At 38.1% G+C, this 19,259-nt stretch overlaps 2 protein-coding genes across 3 annotated transcripts; both read left to right on the forward strand.

Moving 5' to 3' along the window:
- The first annotated feature begins 634 nt into the window (after positions 1-634).
- arpp19b (cAMP-regulated phosphoprotein 19b) lies at positions 635-2,552 on the forward strand. The gene is made up of 3 exons (XM_067500049.1): positions 635-793; positions 1,220-1,342; positions 1,423-2,552. Exons 1-3 carry the CDS (start codon positions 749-751, stop codon positions 1,591-1,593), a joined length of 339 nt encoding a protein of 112 aa, XP_067356150.1. The 5' UTR covers positions 635-748; the 3' UTR covers positions 1,594-2,552.
- Positions 2,553-3,687: 1,135 nt separating this feature from the next.
- On the forward strand, positions 3,688-18,164 carry LOC137125054 (unconventional myosin-Va-like). 2 transcript variants are annotated; one of them, XM_067499951.1, is made up of 40 exons: positions 3,688-3,869; positions 4,193-4,303; positions 4,834-5,005; positions 5,291-5,435; positions 5,567-5,723; positions 5,804-5,947; positions 6,356-6,437; positions 6,535-6,642; positions 6,758-6,864; positions 6,992-7,257; positions 7,349-7,430; positions 7,504-7,644; positions 7,743-7,868; positions 8,469-8,552; positions 8,820-8,945; positions 9,689-9,786; positions 9,896-9,982; positions 10,099-10,207; positions 10,379-10,590; positions 10,671-10,827; positions 11,312-11,551; positions 11,683-11,931; positions 12,242-12,335; positions 12,411-12,553; positions 13,145-13,258; positions 13,469-13,603; positions 13,755-13,811; positions 13,958-14,185; positions 14,314-14,381; positions 14,887-14,961; positions 15,029-15,227; positions 15,531-15,624; positions 15,732-15,875; positions 15,980-16,134; positions 16,226-16,315; positions 16,411-16,561; positions 16,641-16,923; positions 17,393-17,567; positions 17,656-17,736; positions 17,849-18,164. In XM_067499951.1, the coding sequence occupies exons 1-40, from the start codon at positions 3,843-3,845 to the stop codon at positions 17,999-18,001; spliced, it is 5,469 nt and encodes a 1,822-aa protein (XP_067356052.1). In that variant the 5' UTR covers positions 3,688-3,842; the 3' UTR covers positions 18,002-18,164. The 2 variants fall into 2 exon arrangements, with proteins under 2 accessions (XP_067356052.1, XP_067356051.1); XM_067499950.1 differs by lacking the exon at positions 3,688-3,869 and having other exon boundaries at positions 4,160-4,303.
- The last annotated feature ends 1,095 nt before the right edge of the window (positions 18,165-19,259 follow it).

The following is a 19,259-nucleotide window of genomic DNA, read 5'->3' on the forward strand; positions in this document are numbered from 1 at the left end:
ACACACACTTTGTCGAAACCCTTAGAAATGAATTGGCTGATAAGATTGTTCTTGTACATTTTAATGCCATACATGTTTTAATGTCATTTTTACCTATGTCTATGGAAACTAAAGTGGGAGTTTAAAATATTCATATTAGAAGAGCAGGTAAATGGTCTACACTTATATAGTGCTTTTCTACCTATTGGAACTCAAAGCGCTTTACAGTGCTTCTTATTCACCCATTCACACTCACAATCACACACCGATGGGGGAGCTGCTATACAGCTGGCCAACACTCACTGGGAGCAACCAAGTTGGGGTTCAGTGTCTTGCTCAAGGACACTTCGACATGTGACCGGAGGAGCCGGGGATTGAACCAACAACTGTGAGATTGGTGGACAACCGCTATACCTTCCTGTGCCATAGTCGCCCCACAGGTGTTTTCTAAGAACATCTTCTCGACCTGTGTTGTTATTCACAACACTCTTAGTTTATATATTTAAACATTATTGCCCATATGAGTTATAAGAGCACGCGTTTAATCCACGTTCTAGAAATTATAAATATTGGAACACGCCTAGTAAGAACCCTATTGTCACATACATTGAGCTGATCCGTCTCTGGCATCGATTAATCGGTCTGTTGCTGGACAGGCTGCTGCTGTAGCCCGCCTTGTCGCTGACACTAGTATTCTTCATCTTCCACAACAGTAAGTTGGAAGGCTACATCCACAGTTTTGTTAGCCAACTAGGGACCATATACAATTATGTCTGAAGAAGTTGAAGGAACAAGGACTGCAGAGGAACAGCAGGTAAAATATAGAGATGAACTGCAAATATGAAGTAGTTCTCCAACGTTTGTAGCTCGTCGAAATCTGGTAAATTAGCAGACGGCTAGCAGCAAGCTAGTTAGCCAGTAGCCGCTTTTAGCTACTGGCATCAACGATGCTACTGCAAACCAGTTAGCCAAGTAGCTGCCATTAATAGTCAATTAAAAGAATAACAAAAGATAGTTTTGCTCTACCACCAGGCTGTCTTAATAAAGTATACCGACAGCTTAGCCACAATTCGCTAATAATGTTGCTAAACATGCTAAATTAAGTTAAAATATGAATTCTAGTGCAAACATCGGTTGGAGTTCTTCATGCGGAGCTTGCGTATTATGCAAAATATACAGTAAAATAATCAACACGGGAGTGGATCATTGGCCATCCATACACTCTGTGCTCTTTTAACAGGAAATGGATGACAAAGTAATGAGTCCAGAGAAAGCAGAGGAGGCCAAACTGAAGGCCAGGTATCCTAACCTTGGAGCTAAACCCGGAGGCTCTGATTTTCTCAGGAAACGGCTTCAGAAAGGGGTGCGTTGAGCCCAAATACTACATCCTGTTCTTAAGAATACCAGTCTTATACTATTCTCAATTTATTTCTTTTTGTACAGCCAAAGTATTTTGACTCTGGAGACTACAACATGGCCAAGGCAAAAATTAAGAACAAACAGCTTCCATCAGCCCCAACAGAGAAGACTGAGATCACAGGAGGACACATCCCAACACCTCAGGACTTGCCTCAAAGAAAGACTTCAATTGTGACTAGCAAACTTGCTGGTTGATCGTTTCATGTTTACTGTTTTTTGTTACTATCCAATCTCCAGTTCATATCTACCTGCCGTTTGCATTTCTTTTGGTTATTTTCACTTTTTTGTGTATTGTCTAAGAACAAGTAATGTACCAACCCAAATACTTGAAAAATTGGCATCTGTCAGGCTCTGAATTATCAGTGAGTATAGTACATGATCCTCAAGAAATTAAGATCACAAAATAGTTACTCATTTCTGTAAATGATATTACAGTACAAAACATGGATTGATGGTAATACTTTTTTCAGGATATTTTTTACTTTTAAGCATATGCCTCCATACAGTTTCCACTATACAGTGATTGAAATGCCCGTGCAGGAGTTGTTTTCATCAGTACAAAGTCATCTTCCACATTTTTCATAATTACAAAAATACTTGTATTATGACCACAGACAGAAAAAATATTTTGCATTGATGTATGTATGAAGTCGAAGTGAAATTTGCAGGTATGCCTTTAGTTTTAAATGGTTTTGAGTGTTCATCTGCTCATATGGGGGGGTGTCTGTTTAAATAGTAAAAAGTTGAAGTAATCCTGCTTATTTTTCTAATCTTTGATTGTAATCACTGTGAAGTTGTTTGAATCTGTGTTGAAGTTAAGTACACATGCACACACATTGTAAACAATTTTATTGTAATTAATTTTAGTGACATTGGTTTGCCAAGATTTGCTGCTCGTTTCCATCTCATCCTGACTTCTAAAATGGCCTTAAACGTAATGAACCGCTGTTTCTCTTGAGCAATATTTGCTCCCAGTGAGAATCTTGGTTGTGAATCTTGCCTGAAATGTTTGACACTGTCTGACTGAAATTACCCTGGAAGAAATTCCCTTAACATGTTTGGAGTGTGTGTGTGTGTGCGCATGGATTGTGCACTTACACTGTGCCATTTGTTTTGTAAATAAAGGGTTCGCCTAATATCTTATAATTATTACATTTAATGTGTCACTGAATTTCTTTAGACTTGATTATTAACAACCAACAAAATTATTTGCATTAACAGAAGCCTTGTTTTTGCGCTAATAAGAAGCAGCTTATGTTGCTAAAGTAAATATATTGTGCATTATATATGCTGATGAGTTTGGGGTGGGATATACATTGAGTTTAAAATTGTTTTTGTATTTTTTCTTGGAGACTGCCTGTTTGGCAAAACATGTTAATGTAATTTTTTAGGGGATTAGTCCATAATTCTTTGTTTAATTCCTCCATAGCAATTATTCTTTACTCTTACTCGTCTTAATCAAGTGACACCCTAACCATGGATGAAGGGATGGTCTTTACTTCCCACCACCACCAATACTTAATGTACAAAAGTAGAAAATATGCTACAAATAAATTTAATTGATCATCAGCAGAGTTACTGATAAAAAGTACAATTGATGTTGATGGTCTTCATAATGTATTTGCCAGCCTTATGTCTCTGAAAATGCATCTGTGGTGTAACTAAAACTGCCACACTATGATCCAGAAATGCAGCTGTAACAATGAGGTCATCTGATCCCCTTTGAACTATTGATATTTATATTCTGTATATGACCATTTTTTTAATCACCTTCCTTTTATGATAGACTTTCACTATCATTTTTTCAAATTATCTTAGATGTACAAGCTTAGAGCCAAAGTACTTCTCTCATCATCATCTCGTCATCATGTGTGGCCCACTACTGTAAAAGTATAAACTGTGAAATGACAACAAAGATTCTTGTGTCCTTGGTCGTCTTTATAAGTGTAGTGTAGTATAAAAGTACAATATTTACATCTAATATAGTAAGAAGTAATTGTACATAAAATTTAGATACTCAAGTACGTGACGTCCTACGTCAAAAGTGTACAAGAACAGTACTTGCACAAATGTAACTACTTAATTTCTTCCCACCACTGGGTGGGATTTTCCACCGTTGTATAATTATGGGGGTAATGTTTCCATCGCCACCATGGCCTCCTCCTCATCCTCCTCCTGGCTGGCTGGCTGTAGTTGTCATAGGCGTGTTGGCCACTGGGAGGCACGCAAGACGCGCTAGAACAAAACGTGCCTAAGCACGCGGAGCTGAGTGACAACTGTTCACCTAGTAGTTGAATCCTCCACTCGGCTGAAAGGCACGGAGCTCAGTTCAGGAGAGGATCTCAGAGTTCATGTTTTTATCCTCTGGGAATCAGTAAAATGTTTGACCCTTGTCTCTGCCGGCATAGAAAGTTTCTGGGGACTTTCTGAGCGAGTGCAAAGACATGACAACTTCTGAACTTTACTGCAAGGTAGGATTATTACATTAGCCTTAGTTCAACTGTGGCGGTTGTCCAGCTCATTCGCCGGTTTCCTCTGAGTTAGCTAACTTTTTCCGTCATGAATAGTGCTTTGCTCATTCAGGCTTCTGAACTTTTTTTGTTGCTTTTTTAATCTTCCTGTACTGTTTTTTTAAACTATGGGCTACTTGCAATGTATGGTATTCATCCTCATTAACGTTATACGCACGGCTACTAAGTTGCATTTGTTTTGCTCTAGATTGGTATAAAAATCCTTTTTTTACTGTAAGTGCAGTAGTTGAATGGCTCTGACCCGTTTGTCCTTTGTCCATCAGTATGCCCGTGTATGGATCCCAGATGCAGCAGAGGTGTGGAAGTCAGCGGAGCTTATCAAAGATTATACTCTTGGCGACCAAACCCTGTCTCTGCGGCTGGATGATGGCACGGTGAGGCAGAGAAATGCTACATACAGGCAGAAATGGGGAATGAGATGGATATGGGTGTGTGGTGGTTTGTCAGACAGCCATGAAAACATTTCTTATACTGTCAGAATACTGGCAGTGGAGTCTCATAAACCTCTCAGTGCTGTGAGATTATTTGAGGCAGCTGTGGTGTTTGATAAATGCACATCGATTTCCAGTCAAGCCAAATACTACATGTCTCTGTTTGCAACTCCTCAAACTTGGTATACAAAATCATATTGGGTGGCTTCAGAATAGGTAGATGAAAATGTCTGTGCCCTGTAGTTGAACATTTTTCACTCAGCATTGTTGCTACCTGCAGCTGTGATGTCGAGTTTGGGCATGCACTGTAGGTATGGAAATAAGGCAAAAGTATTATCATGAGTGAACATGAAGAAGCCAAGCACAGTTGTTGATAGCGTTAACTTGATGTAGAACTGACGCATATATTTTTGTTTTGAAAGGAACCAATACTATAAGTACTCAAAGCTAACTTTTTGTGTCTTTTTTTTAAGGATGTGCAATACAAAATAGACCCCCGAACCAACAATCTACCACCACTGAGAAACCCTAACATCCTGGTTGCAGAAAATGATCTCACAGGTCTTAGCTACCTCAATGAGCCAGCAGTGCTGCACAACCTTAAAGTGCGCTTTGTTGACTCCAAGCTGATTTACACATACTGTGGTAATAAGCGTCATATCCTTTGACTCACACTATCTCTGTCACTGCAGACTTTGGAGCCCTGCTTATTGTACGCTCCAACATAATCCACTTTACATTTTGCTAATTGTTGTGGTAGAAGCTGCTGTTGAAGGAACACAGACTGAAACGTTCTACACACATTTGCCATAAAAGCACACAAAGCAACTACATCTAGAATTCATATTTCTTTGAAATATTCTCAAATAGCATATTTTTGTTATTTTAGTAGGATCTACAGTAACTGACATATTTTCTCTTTGTTTTTAGGAATTATCCTGGTTGCCATCAATCCTTATGAGAGTCTGCCTATTTATGAAAATGAAATCATTAATGCCTACAGAGGGCAGAACATGGGGGACATGGACCCCCATATATTTGCAGTTGCAGAGGAAGCATACAAACAGATGGCCAGGTTTTTTTTTTAATACTTTACATCTCACATTTAAGAATTTTAAGCATATAAAAATTTCACTTTCTTTTATGGTGATTCCCTTCATTTGTTGGAGCTAAAATTCAGTTTGTATGTTTTTTATTTTAATGCAGAGATGAAAGAAACCAATCTATCATAGTGAGTGGTGAGTCTGGGGCTGGCAAAACCGTCTCTGCTAAGTATGCTATGCGTTACTTTGCCACAGTCAGCTGCTCCTCAGGTGAGGCCAGTGTTGAGGAACGAGTTCTAGCTTCCAACCCCATCATGGAGGTAACCTTTATTGCTGTCAGAAAATTAATAATAATTTTCACAAATGAAAGGGTTACCAATACATTTATGTATGTGTTTAGGCCTTTGGGAATGCCAAAACAACAAGGAATGACAACAGCAGTCGCTTTGGGAAGTACATTGAGATTGGATTTGACAAGAAGCATTGTATTATTGGGGCTAACATGAGAACATACTTACTGGAAAAGTCTAGAGTTGTGTTTCAGGTAATTTGCATTGCTGTGGATTTAACTTGCATGTCTTTAGGTAATTATCTTTCATGTCTGAATGTGTCTTTTTCTTATCAGTCTCTCTTATCAATCAATTTAAAACACTTAGGGACAGCTAAATGTAACATATGTTTATCCTAGCAATCTAATATGAAACATCAGTAGCCCCAAATTTAGCCTGGCAGGGGAATGACTCAGGAAGATGAGAACATATGGGCTTTGTTAAGCTCATATTTTATTTCAAGGCAAAATTTGATTTTTGTTTCTGTATTAGCTTGGGTTCAGCGATGTGCTAGCAGTTCATAAATGCTTCTACAGTCAAAAGGGCTATCAGTTTTACACAGTGTTTGCAGTACTTGTTTAATTTACATAATTCACATTTTACGTCTGTTTGCACTATTTTAGGCCCACAGAGAAAGGAACTATCATATATTCTACCAGCTCTGTGCCTCTTCAGATTTACCAGAGTTCAAAGCCTTTAAGTTAGGTATGCAAGTCAGTTTTCCCTTTAGCACAATTCATAGTTGCAAAAGGTGTTTTTACAGTCTATATTAGTAGAATGTTTATGTGATTAATGTTTAAAGGTTGCGCAGATGACTTCCACTATGCTAACCAGGGTCAGAGCCCCATTATAGATGGAGTTGATGATGCCAAAGAGATGCGTAAAACAAGGAGGGCTTTCTCACTTCTAGGTGAGTACTGGGTGCATTATAATGAGGTTTGCATGTACATGTTTGGATGACTATAGTGTACATATGCATGATGATTTATAGATTTACTTTTTCATTCTTTCTTTTTTTTTTGTAGGAATTGCTGAATGTGATCAAAAAGAAATTTACCAAATTCTTGCAGCTATTCTCCATCTTAGTAATGTGGAGGTGAAAGATCAGACAGCAGACAGAAGCAGCATCTCGGTAAATATTGATTAATCCTGAAAACGACAGGGAAGTATTTGGTATACAATACATAATTTTATGTTTTTGGGCTGTATTGAGGCTATGTAGCTCGACCTGTCTAAGATTATTGTTAATGTATTTCCAGCTAGATAATGTCAACCTGATAGTGTTTTGTGAGTTGATGGGGGTGCCCTGTGAAGAAATGGCCCACTGGTTATGTCATAGAAAACTCAAGACGACCACAGAAACGTATGTCAAGTCTGTCTCCAAAATGAATGCTATCAATGGCCGTGATGCTCTGGCTAAACACATCTATGCCAGACTCTTCCGATGGATTGTGGGCCGTATAAACAGTGCGTTACAATCTGGAGCAAAACAACACTGTTTCATTGGCGTGCTTGACATTTATGGGTAGGTTTTCTTCATGGTTGTCTGTGTGCTCTTTATGTTCAACTGATAATCAGACATGTTGGTTTAATTTAATTCAGGATTTTTGTTTTAGGTTTGAAACATTTGATGTCAACAGCTTTGAACAGTTTTGCATCAATTATGCCAATGAGAAACTTCAACAACAATTCAACCTGGTGTGTGTCATTTCATACCCAACACATTAATTTTCAAAACCTACAGATAAATAACACTAGCTTTCACTCCCAGCATGTCTTTAAGCTGGAGCAAGAGGAGTACGTGAAAGAAAAGATCCCTTGGGCATTGATTGACTTTTATGACAACCAGCCATGCATTAATCTCATTGAGGCGAGGCTCGGGGTCCTGGACCTTCTGGATGAGGAATGCAAGGTAAAAGGCCCTTTTTTTTTTTTTTTTTTTTTTTTCCTCACTAAAAATCTGAGTAAGGCCATGTTTTACCGATGTGTCACCTCTTCCTCTTTCCATAGATGCCTAAAGGCTGTGATGACACATGGGCCCAGAAACTGTACAACACCCTATTGAAGCAGAATACTCACTTTGAGAAGCCCAGGTTATCAAATAGAGCTTTCATCATCCACCACTTTGCAGACAAGGTACTTAATAAACCTTATAAATATAAATAAAACACAGTTGTATGTCAGGTATTTGTTTTTATCTGGTTGGCATGTTTCACAAAAAGAATGTCTATTTCAGCATAGGGCTGGGATCATTCTACTTGGAGTTTGCATGTTTCATGTTTGTCTGGATGTGTTCCTTCTAGTGTTCAGGTGTCTTTCCACACACCAGATGTTCACAGATTAGTTTAAGTGGGAACTCTAAATTGCCTGTAATTGCAAATGTGTATGTGTGTTTTGTCTAAATCGGTTTACCCTTTGATTTATGACTGGTCCAGGGTATAACCCTCCTTTTCACCCAGTGTGTGCTGTGATAGGCTCCAGCTGCCCTTTAGCCTGAACAAAAAAAGCAGTGTGGAAAATGGACGGATGGATAAATGACTCATGGTTTCCAATCAAAAGCACTAAGACGCTAATCTCTAAAATTGTTATTAATTTGTCTGCAAAGTAAAAGTTTTGTGGCTTTTATCACAAATAATTAATTATTCACTATACTCATGCAAGTCTAATCTGTAAGATGAATATGATCTTTACTCTTTTAGACTACGAACACTTTGTAAGTTACTTCTTTATGTCTAGGTGGAGTACCAGTGTGAGGGCTTTGTGGAGAAAAACAAGGACACAGTGAATGAGGAGCAGATAAATGTGCTGAAAAACAGCAAGGTGATATTGTTAAAGTGTTTGTTACTAATCAAAGTCTAGTAAATGAAAATGTGTCTTTGTTGTTAACAGAGTAAGAACTATATAACTGTCAACTGCAAAGAGCAAATGTATTTTTGTGTTAAGTCCACCCACAACCTGGAATTGTTAAACATAACTATTGGAGGAAATCCACTCACTTTTATATTGTAAATGGAAAATGCTGCCATCTGCTGTTCAGTGATAACTTTGTATCATGGCATACTGATACAGAATAAATTCTGTTTTCAGTTTGATTTGCTGCTGAAGCTATTTGAGGATGATGAGAAGGCAACAAATTCTACAGACAAGCCTACTGGCATCATTGGAAGAGTCGGTCAGACTCAGAGGGAAAATAAAAAGACTGTTGGCCTGCAGGTGAGACAATTACAAGAGCAAACACGACATATGGTGATGTGTAGCTGTTTGTCACACAGTTGCAGTTCCCATTCTCATCTGTAGACAATACATAACTAAACAGTTTTGTGGATAACTTAAGGAGGATTAAATTCAGTGTAATGTTTTCGTCAGCTGGTCATTGTTCGATATAGTTGTCTTTTAACTGAGTAAATAATCACCAAATATATATTCAATTCCAAATTGTAAAAAACTCATTTCAAGGCATAAAGTAAAGCCAAGACCTTATAGAAAGATAGAGAAACCCTAACAAGTTCCACTAGAGGAAGCACTTTGTGATGGTGGAGGGGGAAAAAAACCTCCCTCAACAGAGCCAGACACCGGGTGGGTGGCTGCCTTACCCAGCTAGGTTGAATGGATGATGGATAGAATAAAGAGCAACAAAAGCAACAAACAAAATATAATCAGGGAGGTTGATGAGAAACTTCCAGGGGTCATCACCAAATATTGCCTAGAACACACAAGCTCCTCTCCATAGACTGGAAAAAGGAGACCAAGAAAGAGAGGAGAGGCACACAGCCCTAATTCTCATGTGCTTGGGGAACAAAATCCAATTGTTAGATTTTCAGTGAAGTACAATATTCTTGTCCAATGTTGCCGACAGGACAAGGTAATTTATGACAGGTAATATATGTTTACAGTTCATGTATTTCCATATTTATTTACTGAAGAGGTTGTTCTTGTCTTTTTTTTTAAAAATTCAGTTCCGACAGTCTCTTCATTTGCTGATGGAGACACTAAATGCTACAACTCCACACTATGTACGCTGCATCAAACCAAATGACCTGAAAGCTCCATTCACGTGAGGAGGAGGATTTCAGTCTTTGTTTCACATATTATCTACAACAAGTTGATGTGCTTGAGTATTACACAAATATTTACAACAGATGTTTTTATAAATCATTATAAAGCTTGGATCCTATGAGGGCAGTGCAGCAGCTTCGGGCATGTGGAATCCTTGAAACAATCAGGATCTCAGCAGCAGGATTCCCTTCTAGGTATCACCTCAACAACAGCAGCTGGTACAGAGCACAGGCCCAAAGGCTGTTTTATACACAATTATATGTTATAAAAGTGATCTACCCAACTTGTCTTATCTATATGAATATTGCAGATGGACCTATCATGAATTCTTTAGTAGGTACCGGGTCCTTATAAAGCAAAAAAATGTGCTTCCTGATAGAAAACAGACCTGCAAAAAAGTCCTGGAACAACTAATACAAGTATGTCAATCTCAATTGTAAAAGTATACCCATGTTAATAGCAAAATTAATACAACTTTAACGGTCCCTTTAAAATATTGCAATTTACATATCCTTTGTCTGTTTGTTTTGTGTGTGTGTGTGTGTGTGTGTGTGTGTGTGTGTGTTTACTTGGTTGTTTTCCTTTTCTAGGACCAGAGTAAATATCAGTTTGGCAAAACTAAGATCTTCTTCCGGGCTGGTCAGGTGGCTTACCTGGAGAAGCTGCGTTCTGACAAGCTGCGTACGGCTTGTGTCCACGTCCAAAAGACTATACGCTGCTGGCTGGCCCGCAGCAAGTATCTCAGGATGAGAGCGTCTGCCATCACCATTCAGAGATATGTGCGAGGTTATCAGGCACGCTGGTGAGTGGATGCTAGACAACAGAATAACATTTTCCAGGGAATAGAAATATCTTTACCATATTTCAACATGTTTTCGTCAGCTATGTAAAGTTTCTGCGACGAACCATAGCCGCTGTTCTCATTCAGCGTAACCTGCGTATGTGGATGACCAAGAAACGTTACCAGCAGCAGCGCTCTGCAGCTATCATCATTCAGTGCTTCCTGAGGGCCTACATGGCTAGAAAGCAATACAATAAGGTAATATCATGCCTAATAGAAGAGATCTTTAGAAATTACTTTTGTTATTGTTTCACACTGTCCTAATAGTCCTATGCTTTCAACATGTGATATATATATATATATATATATATATATATATATATATATACACACACACACACACACACACACACACACACACACACACACACACACACACGTATATATATATATGTATACGTGTGTGTGTGTGTGTGTGTGTGTGTGTGTACAATACGGTAGTATCAACATTAGCATACCCAGTCCTGTGTTTTTGAGTTTGTTTGTACGGAATTTATAATGAAGTTCCTTTAAAATAAACTCAAAGGAAGCCCAGATGTGTCATTTGAATTTGTGAAGGATTGAGACAAACTGTGTTAATACAGTTTGTCAGTATACAAAAATACATTTGCACTTGAATCAGTCAGTTTAAGAATGAATACATTTCATTTTAAACATGAACCCCTACATTTGTCTTCCACAGTTAATGTTTGAGAAAAAGGCTGTGGTCATTCAGAAGTGGTTAAAAGGCTGGCTAACTAGGCAGCGATACAGACGCACTGTGGCAGCCATCGTCTTGCTTCAGAGCTGCGTCCGTCGCATGAAAGCCAAGAAGGAATTAAAGAAGCTGAAAGTTGAGGCGCGGTCTGTGGAGCACTTCAAGAAGCTTAACATTGGCATGGAGAACAAGATTATGCAGTTGCAGCACAAGATAGATGAGCAGGTGAGTATTGTGAGATCATGGATGATTCGATAGTTGTTTACTCTGAAATCTACCAAAAAAACTTTGAACATTGGGTCATTGGGAGTTGTTAAATCACATGCACAGCATGTGTTTGTATCCCACCCCCACAGCAAAAAGAAAACAGAGAGCTCAGTGAGAGGCTGCATTTTGTGGAGAAGACCCAGTCTATGGAGAGAGAGAAACAGAGCAGGGAGATTGAAAACCTACGTAAGCTAGAGCAGGAGGCCAAAGCCAAGACAGAGACACTTCCCTCGCTACTGGAGCAGCTGTCATTCCTTCAGTTTGAGCTGGAAAACACCCGCAGAGAAAAAGAAGACCTGGAAGTACGGACAAATGTCTACAAGGAGCAGATACAACAAGTAGGTCTACACCACAGTCACCTGAATCTATCCAAATTGACTGCCTGGCAACATGACTTGAATTTGAGGTATATAGGTATCCTCACTGTCTTTGATATTGCATGCCACACCTCCAAAATGTCTTACAGTTTACTAGCAAACTTTTATTTATTGTTAACATTATTTGTATGAGTAGCACTGTGATGATAGTGAAAATACAGTAAGGTTGCCAAACAACTTAGTAAAAAATGGAGCAGCCCTTCATTTTGGCTTTTCCCCCAAATCCACAAAGGAATAAGAACCCATGATTTTTGCCTCCTTGCTCTATTAGGTGGTGAAGGAGCTTAATATGAAGAACACCTTGTTAAACACAGAGAAAGAGGAACTGAACACGTTAATCCTTGAACAAGCAAAACAGTTAACAGGTACTAATCCAAACCTTCAGATTTCTCTTGTACTTCTTAATTTCAGAATAAATGTATGCATCTGTTTTGTTTTAGAAATTAAAACCAACATTGAGAACACAAAACAACTGGAGAAGGAGTTAACTGAAGAACGATCACGCTACCAAAGTCTGCTGATTGATAACCTGCATCTGGAAGAGAGGCATAAGGACCTGAAGGAAGAGATGCACCTAAGCATTGTGAGGAACTGTATTGTGGGTTCACATAGTTTTCAGGTGTCAACATTAAGCCTGTTTCACACACGAACTCCCGACAATGTCAGACAAAATCCATGTTGGACATTGTCCAGAGTTACGTTTCACATATGTAACATGTTCTCACGTGTAAAACTCTGCTGGAATTCAGTGCATGATCAGTGAGCAGAGGACGCACAACATCACAGAAAACGTAGGGTGTAGGAAATAGGGTTTTGCTTACAGCACATCGGAGCCCTGCATCTGGAAAAAAGAAATGTCATCAACATACCCATTCAATTACGTTAAATCCTCTCAACAATTCAGGACAGAGCAGTGTGCTGTACACACGCGTTCACAAACTATAAAGTTCAGATAATGTTGACAGCGTCTCACTTGGACATATGCGTTCACACACACAGGAGGGTGTCAGAATTCCAGTGCATGTCTAAAATGGGCTATGGTTGGCATCAGATACTCTTTAATGATGATGATAGAAATAAATGACATGGAAGTATTGTATCAAAGTATTGTATCTATGATATGTCTGGCTAGTCATTTCTTCTTAACATGTTGTCTCTTTTCTCACTCAACCAGAGTTCAAGCAAACCTGGTCACAAAAGGACTGACTCCAACTATAGCAGTAACTCGTCTGAGTTTAGTCGTAGCTTAGGGTCTACAGAGGAAGAAGACAGCTCTATAAAGACAGAGGTAATATTAAACTGCTGTTAATGTATAGCAACCTAAAAACGTTATATGACAAATAGAAATGAAAATGAGATATAATACTTACTGGGTGACTATATTTAAATTTGCTAATTTTACAGGGAACCTACAGCTGTGGGGATATTATAATCCTTTAAGTGCAGCATTCTACTTAGTTTGTAAAGAGAATAATAAACAATATTTGCACTTTGTTAGGATGAGACAGAGCCCACAATGAACCTGCCTATACTTCTGAAGCTCCAGAGAAGAGTAAAGGAGCTGGAGGAGGAGAAACACTCACTGTGGCAGCAACTGGATAAGAGAGAAGAAGCCCAACAAGAAAAGGCTAAAGTATGCACTTAAATATAAGTCTTATTTGTTAATGGTGGAAAAAAATGTGAACCAGACAGAGCAGAGGTATTTTGTATTAATAAGCCTTTTGGTTGATTTCTGTGACTGAATGAAAAAAATATTTAAATTATGTGTACATTTTCCCATATAGGAGGTGGAGGAGCAAAGAACTGTTGGCAGAGCAGAACTGGACTTGGAAACACTAAAGGTATTACCTGGTTTTCCAGCATCCCAGGCGCATGTACACTAAGAATCCAAATAGTGTTCCAACCAATTAGTATACCTCAAAACAATTATAGATTAAAAATGCCTTTAGAAAACATATTGTTTATGTTACTCTAAATGTTGTCATAGCGGCAAGAACTGGAGACTGCAAACAAGAAGTTAAAACAGGATCTAGATGAACTGCGAAAGTCTCTGACTAATGAAAAAAGTGAGCTGCTTCCTCCCACTCCTGGCTCTTTACCTTACAACACACTGCTGGAACAACTCAACTCTTCCAATGAGGAGTTGGAGATGCGAAAAGAGGAGGTGCTGCTTCTCCGGGCACACATGGTCCGCCAAGAGGCTCTAAAACATAAGGTAAGGTAGTAATTCAAACTTTTTATTCTTCTACTTTTGTGGTAGGAATGGTTTTTAATAATCAGCAGACTTAGACAAAATGAGTATCTGGCAGTTATTAGAAATAATTTATCTCTAATGATCTCTAGGGTTCTCCACTGGGAGGGAGCGTGAAATTAGATCTCAGTGAGACTCTCTCCTTCCCTCATGGTGACAGGTAAGGCTACTTGCCTCCAAAGCTTCTCTAATTCCACTGAGCAGATGCAGGTGCACTGAGCACATGCAGAAAAATACATCAGATAAAACATTTAATTTGTTCGTTATTGTTAATTTATCTTTAAATTTTGTGCCTTCCATCTTGGTCTAAGTCTCAATAGTGAAAATAATTATCACTAGAAATTATTAGTTATTGTTATTGTTATTATTATTATTATTATTATTATTATTATTATTATTATTATTATATTTGTTTTTTTGTTTTTTTTACACAGTGTACCATTAAAGTACTGAAAAAGATATACTTCCTACTGGTTTTTCATAATTCTTTTATAGTTTAGCTTGTATGACTAAAACATGTATTAGATTGTATCCCATACGGTAAAGTCTGTAAATGGTTAAATTGAACCTTGGGAACCATTCAGAAATGTTCTAGTTCTGTCAGAAAGAACGTGTCATTTCATTTTCTGATGCTCCACCGAGCATCATGTTCATGCTTTCTTTAGATCCACCGACGTCCATACTCTAAATGAAGATGGAGAGCTGTGGCTGGCTTATGAAGGCTTAAAAGAGACAAATAGGTAATGCAGTTGTAATCTTTTTGAGCTTTTTTGTGCTATATTGAATACTATTATCTCCATCCTCCAGTCTTCTGGAGTGCCAGATGCAGGAGCAGGAACGTGTTCACAATGAGAAATATAAGAAGCTGCTTGATGAGGTGAAAAAGTTAAAGGAGGAAAAGGAGCAGCAACAGAAGATGTTAACTCAGACCCTCCAACTGCCTCAAGACGCTCGAATTGAGGCAACCGTGAAGCACGAGATCACACGGCTTACCAATGAGAATCTGGTGGGTCTGTGTACTGGCTGTTTAGACTGCCAGATCTTTACCTTTTATTATTTAGTATGATTTTAATTTCACAATGCAGAGCAGCTTTTAAAATAAACAAATTTCTTTGACCTGGTCTGGACTTAGGAAAATGTTTTTAATATCATTATTTACCTTTTCTGTTGACCAGACATTTTACATTGTTACTCCTTACAAATTGATTAACTTCAAAGTTTTAAGAATTCACCTTTCTTGGCTGTGTATAAATGTTTTGTTTGCTGTGATATTAATTTAATATGTTTTTTTTTTTTACAAAATTTGTAGGATCTAATGGAGCAGCAAGAGAAGCAAGACAAAACTATCCGCAAGTTAAAAAAGCAACTTAAGTTTTACGTGAAAAAAGTTGAAGATTACGATGGTAATCACGTGACACTAACTGCCTTTGTACAATACTGTATATTTCTAGATGAAGTTAGCCTGGCATTAATCCTGTCATTGCTCATATTGTGTACTTCCTGTGTGTAGCAAGCAGCCAGGAAAGAAATAATGCCTCCATGATGAATGCTCCTGTTAGAGCAGTTAATATCACTCGCAAGGAGAAGGAGTACCAGGGCTTGTTGGAGTACAAGCTGGGTGATGAGAGCCGCTTGCTTAAGAATGTGATCACAGGTATGTTCAGCCTGTTTGCTCTTAAGCAAATTACAGAATTTCATGCAAATATATTTCCTAAATAAAGGACATGCCTTTTTTCTTTTAAAATGTTATATTCCTAGATCTGAAGCCTCGTGGTGTAGCAGTCAGCTTCATTCCTGGGCTTCCAGCCTACATCATTTTTATGTGCCTACGATATGCAGACCGTGTGAATGATGATCAAAGAATCAGCACACTGCTCAATTCTACCATCACCAGCATTAAAGGAGTAATTAAGGTGCAGTATACGGCTTTGATCTGTATAAATAAAGTGTGTAGTGGATTTATTTTGTTGAGTGTTTTTTTTTAATTAATTAATTTATTTTCAGAAAAGAGGAGATGACTTTGAATTGGTGTCTTTCTGGCTATCCAACACATGTCGCTTAATGCACTGTCTGAAGCAGTACAGTGGAGAGGATGTAAGCTTACAAATATTTAGAGGTTGTGGTTATGGCTATGCTGTGTGGGTTCTTCAATTAACCCTAGATGTTTGTCAAATATCTGTTAACTGTAGGTCTTCATGATGCACAACACTACTAAGCAGAATGAGCACTGCCTGATCAACTTTGAACTGTCAGAGTATCAGCGGGTTTTTGCTGATCTAGCCATTCAGATTTACCGTCAGCTCATCAAAAGCATGGACGACATCCTGCAGCCCATAATAGGTGACCACACACACTTACACAATAACTAATAATGTGCTCTTCAGAAAGCTGAGTGTAACGGTTTGCACGTTTTGTGCAGTGGCAAGCATGCTGGAGCACGAGACGATCCAGGGTGTTTTAGGGTCAAAACCAACAGGCCTGAGGAAGAGAAGCACCAGTTTCTTAGAGGAGGCGACTGTTACAGTGGAAGTTCTCCTGCAGCGTCTTGGCCTCTTTCACAGCACCATGTGTCAGCATGGGATGGACTCGGACCTCATTAAGCAGGTGGTCAAGCAGCTGTTTTACATCATCTGTGCAGTTACCCTCAACCACCTACTTCTGCGGAAGGACATGTGTTCCTGGAGCAAAGGCCTGCAGATCAGGTGCAATGGCATTGACATTATACTTTAAAACTAAAGGGAAAGGGGAGTATGGATTTGATGGCAACATTGCTACAACATAGGATATTTGGGTCTTAACATTTTTATATGGTGGGTTCCTCTTCTATTTCACTAGATATGTAGTCCAGTTTTTTGTCTGGAATATTATAAGTTTTTAGTTTTGACTCAAACTATATAGGCCAATTGCTGAAGTATTCAAAATTAAACAGTATATGCATTACTCCCAATGGCCTAATGACTGTGCATAATTTAAAATTGAAAATGAAAACTCAAGACATATAGCAACAGGTGGTTTAGTTTTAAGCAATGCCAGTACTCCCCTTTTTGAAGCAGGTTTTCAGCTTATTTCTTACATTTCATAATCTTACATTTTTATAATTGGGGTCACACAGGACTGATAATAGGAGATCTCTGTTTCATTTTTATGTTTACCTACTGCCTCTGCCTTCAGGTACAACGTTTGGCAATTGGAGGAGTGGCTGATGGAGAGGGAGCTGGCAGACTGTGGAGCCAAGGAAACTCTGGAGCCTCTTGTACAGGCTGCACAGCTTCTACAGATCAAGAAGAAGACTGATGCAGATGCCCAAGCTATTTGCAACATGTGTACTGCCCTCACTACAGAACAGGTCTAGTATCAGTGAAAGTACGGTCATCTAAATGTGTCGTAATATTTTTTAATTAAAATTTTATTTATTAAAATTTTTTTCTTGGCAGATTGTAAAAGTGTTGAACTTGTACACCCCAGTGATTGAATTTGAAGAACGGGTTCCAAACACTTTCATCACAACTATTAAAGTGAGTAGTTAAATTGTTTTTGTAAGTATCACAAGAACAGACCTTTATACTCACTTCTTTGTTTGGTAATACTGTTATTTCACTAAATGTTTTTTATTTAATTTTATTTTAGAAACTTTTAAAGGGCAGAGTTGAGTCACCTGCTTTAATGATGGATGCTAAGAAGATCTTCTCTGTCACCCTCCCCTTCACACCCTCCTCTGTGGCTCTGGAGACCATTCAGATCCCTGCTAGCCTAAATCTGAGCTTTCTGACTCGCATCTAGACCAGCAACTTCTGACACACCGCTTTCTGTTTACCAGAGTGAAACCAATAACAGTTTTAATCAAAGTTTGCACCTGTTGTAAATGTTTCACCATTACTGATTATTGCAGTACTACAGCAGAATAGGGACTTTTTTCCACATTGTTTGATTGTGGCATCGTTTACATCCACTTCAAAAGGTTCTCTGATACCATGGCTAGTGTTTGCGGATTCACATGTATTTTGTAAATGTATTTGTTCATTCCTGTATTCAAAGGTATATCTTTCAGGCTGCATTATCTATAGCCAGCTAAGGAAATATAATTTTTCACAACACAATTGACAAATGCCAACTACAAATTTAATGTATTCAAGGACAAAGCATTGAAAATGAAAAATATTTAATTATTTTGCAACGAGACATAATAATTAAAATTTTGAAAATATGTTCTAGATCTAGATGAATTTTAGGAGCACTGATTTATATATGTACATTTCGATTTTCATAGCTACTAGGACAAGGTGTAAGACTATAACATTTAAATAGGTTTTGCATTGTACCTTTAAATCCTAATGCAGTAGGTCTAATTACAGCTGTCGAGTCAGTAGAATGGTTTAAAATACCTAAAAGTATGCATACAGTGATTAACCACTGTCCTGAGGTGTTAATGATCTAAGCTTAAGCTTTTTTTTTTACAAAGTAGTGTCTGACACACTACATAGTCCCGGTTATGCTTTCTATGTTTCTATATTGACACTTTCAGATTTGTTGTGTTATGTGATGCAGAGTTATGTAATAAAGTATGTAATCAACAAATATACTGTTAAAACCTTATAGGAAACTATTTGAGATCTATTTAAGTTACAGACTGGTTTCTTGTCATTGTTTTTATATAAAAGACTTTGGTGTCTTTGACAGGAAACGGTGAATAATTTCCTTTGGATTCAGAAATGTACTGGACTAATAGAATAAAGATCGAGTGACCTGAAAAATAAGAACAACACAGGCGTTAAATTGTGTTATTTTTCACGTTTTTAATTGCACTGTATTTTGAAATACTTACACAGTGTCATGTAGACATAACATAAGAACATGAGTTCAATGATTCTTCTCTGCACACCAAGACGGTTTCCTTCTAAACTTTTATAAAACCGGTATTCCCACTGTTTTCTTAGTTGTGCAAGTGCAGTGATAATGTGGGTCAAGTTGGTAAAAGGTGGTGAAATATTTACTCTTTTTTTTTTAATCACTTACGTTTAACTACTTGTGGTAAGGCAAT

The sequence above is a fragment of the Channa argus genome, chromosome 4 (assembly GCF_033026475.1).
Source record: "Channa argus isolate prfri chromosome 4, Channa argus male v1.0, whole genome shotgun sequence".
Taxonomy (NCBI): Eukaryota; Metazoa; Chordata; class Actinopteri; order Anabantiformes; family Channidae; genus Channa; species Channa argus.

Coding starts and splice junctions, on each gene's coding strand:
- LOC137125054 (XM_067499950.1), top strand. CDS start 4,160: ATGGCTCTGACCCGTTTGTCCTTTGTCCATCAGTATGCCCGTGTATGG. Junction 6,865..6,991: donor CAGACAGAAGCAGCATCTCG/GTAAATATTGAT, acceptor ATGTATTTCCAG/CTAGATAATGTCAACCTGAT. Junction 15,625..15,731: donor AAAAGTTGAAGATTACGATG/GTAATCACGTGA, acceptor TCCTGTGTGTAG/CAAGCAGCCAGGAAAGAAAT.
- arpp19b (XM_067500049.1), top strand. CDS start 749: ATGTCTGAAGAAGTTGAAGGAACAAGGACTGCAGAGGAACAGCAG. Junction 794..1,219: donor GGACTGCAGAGGAACAGCAG/GTAAAATATAGA, acceptor CTCTTTTAACAG/GAAATGGATGACAAAGTAAT. Junction 1,343..1,422: donor GGAAACGGCTTCAGAAAGGG/GTGCGTTGAGCC, acceptor CTTTTTGTACAG/CCAAAGTATTTTGACTCTGG.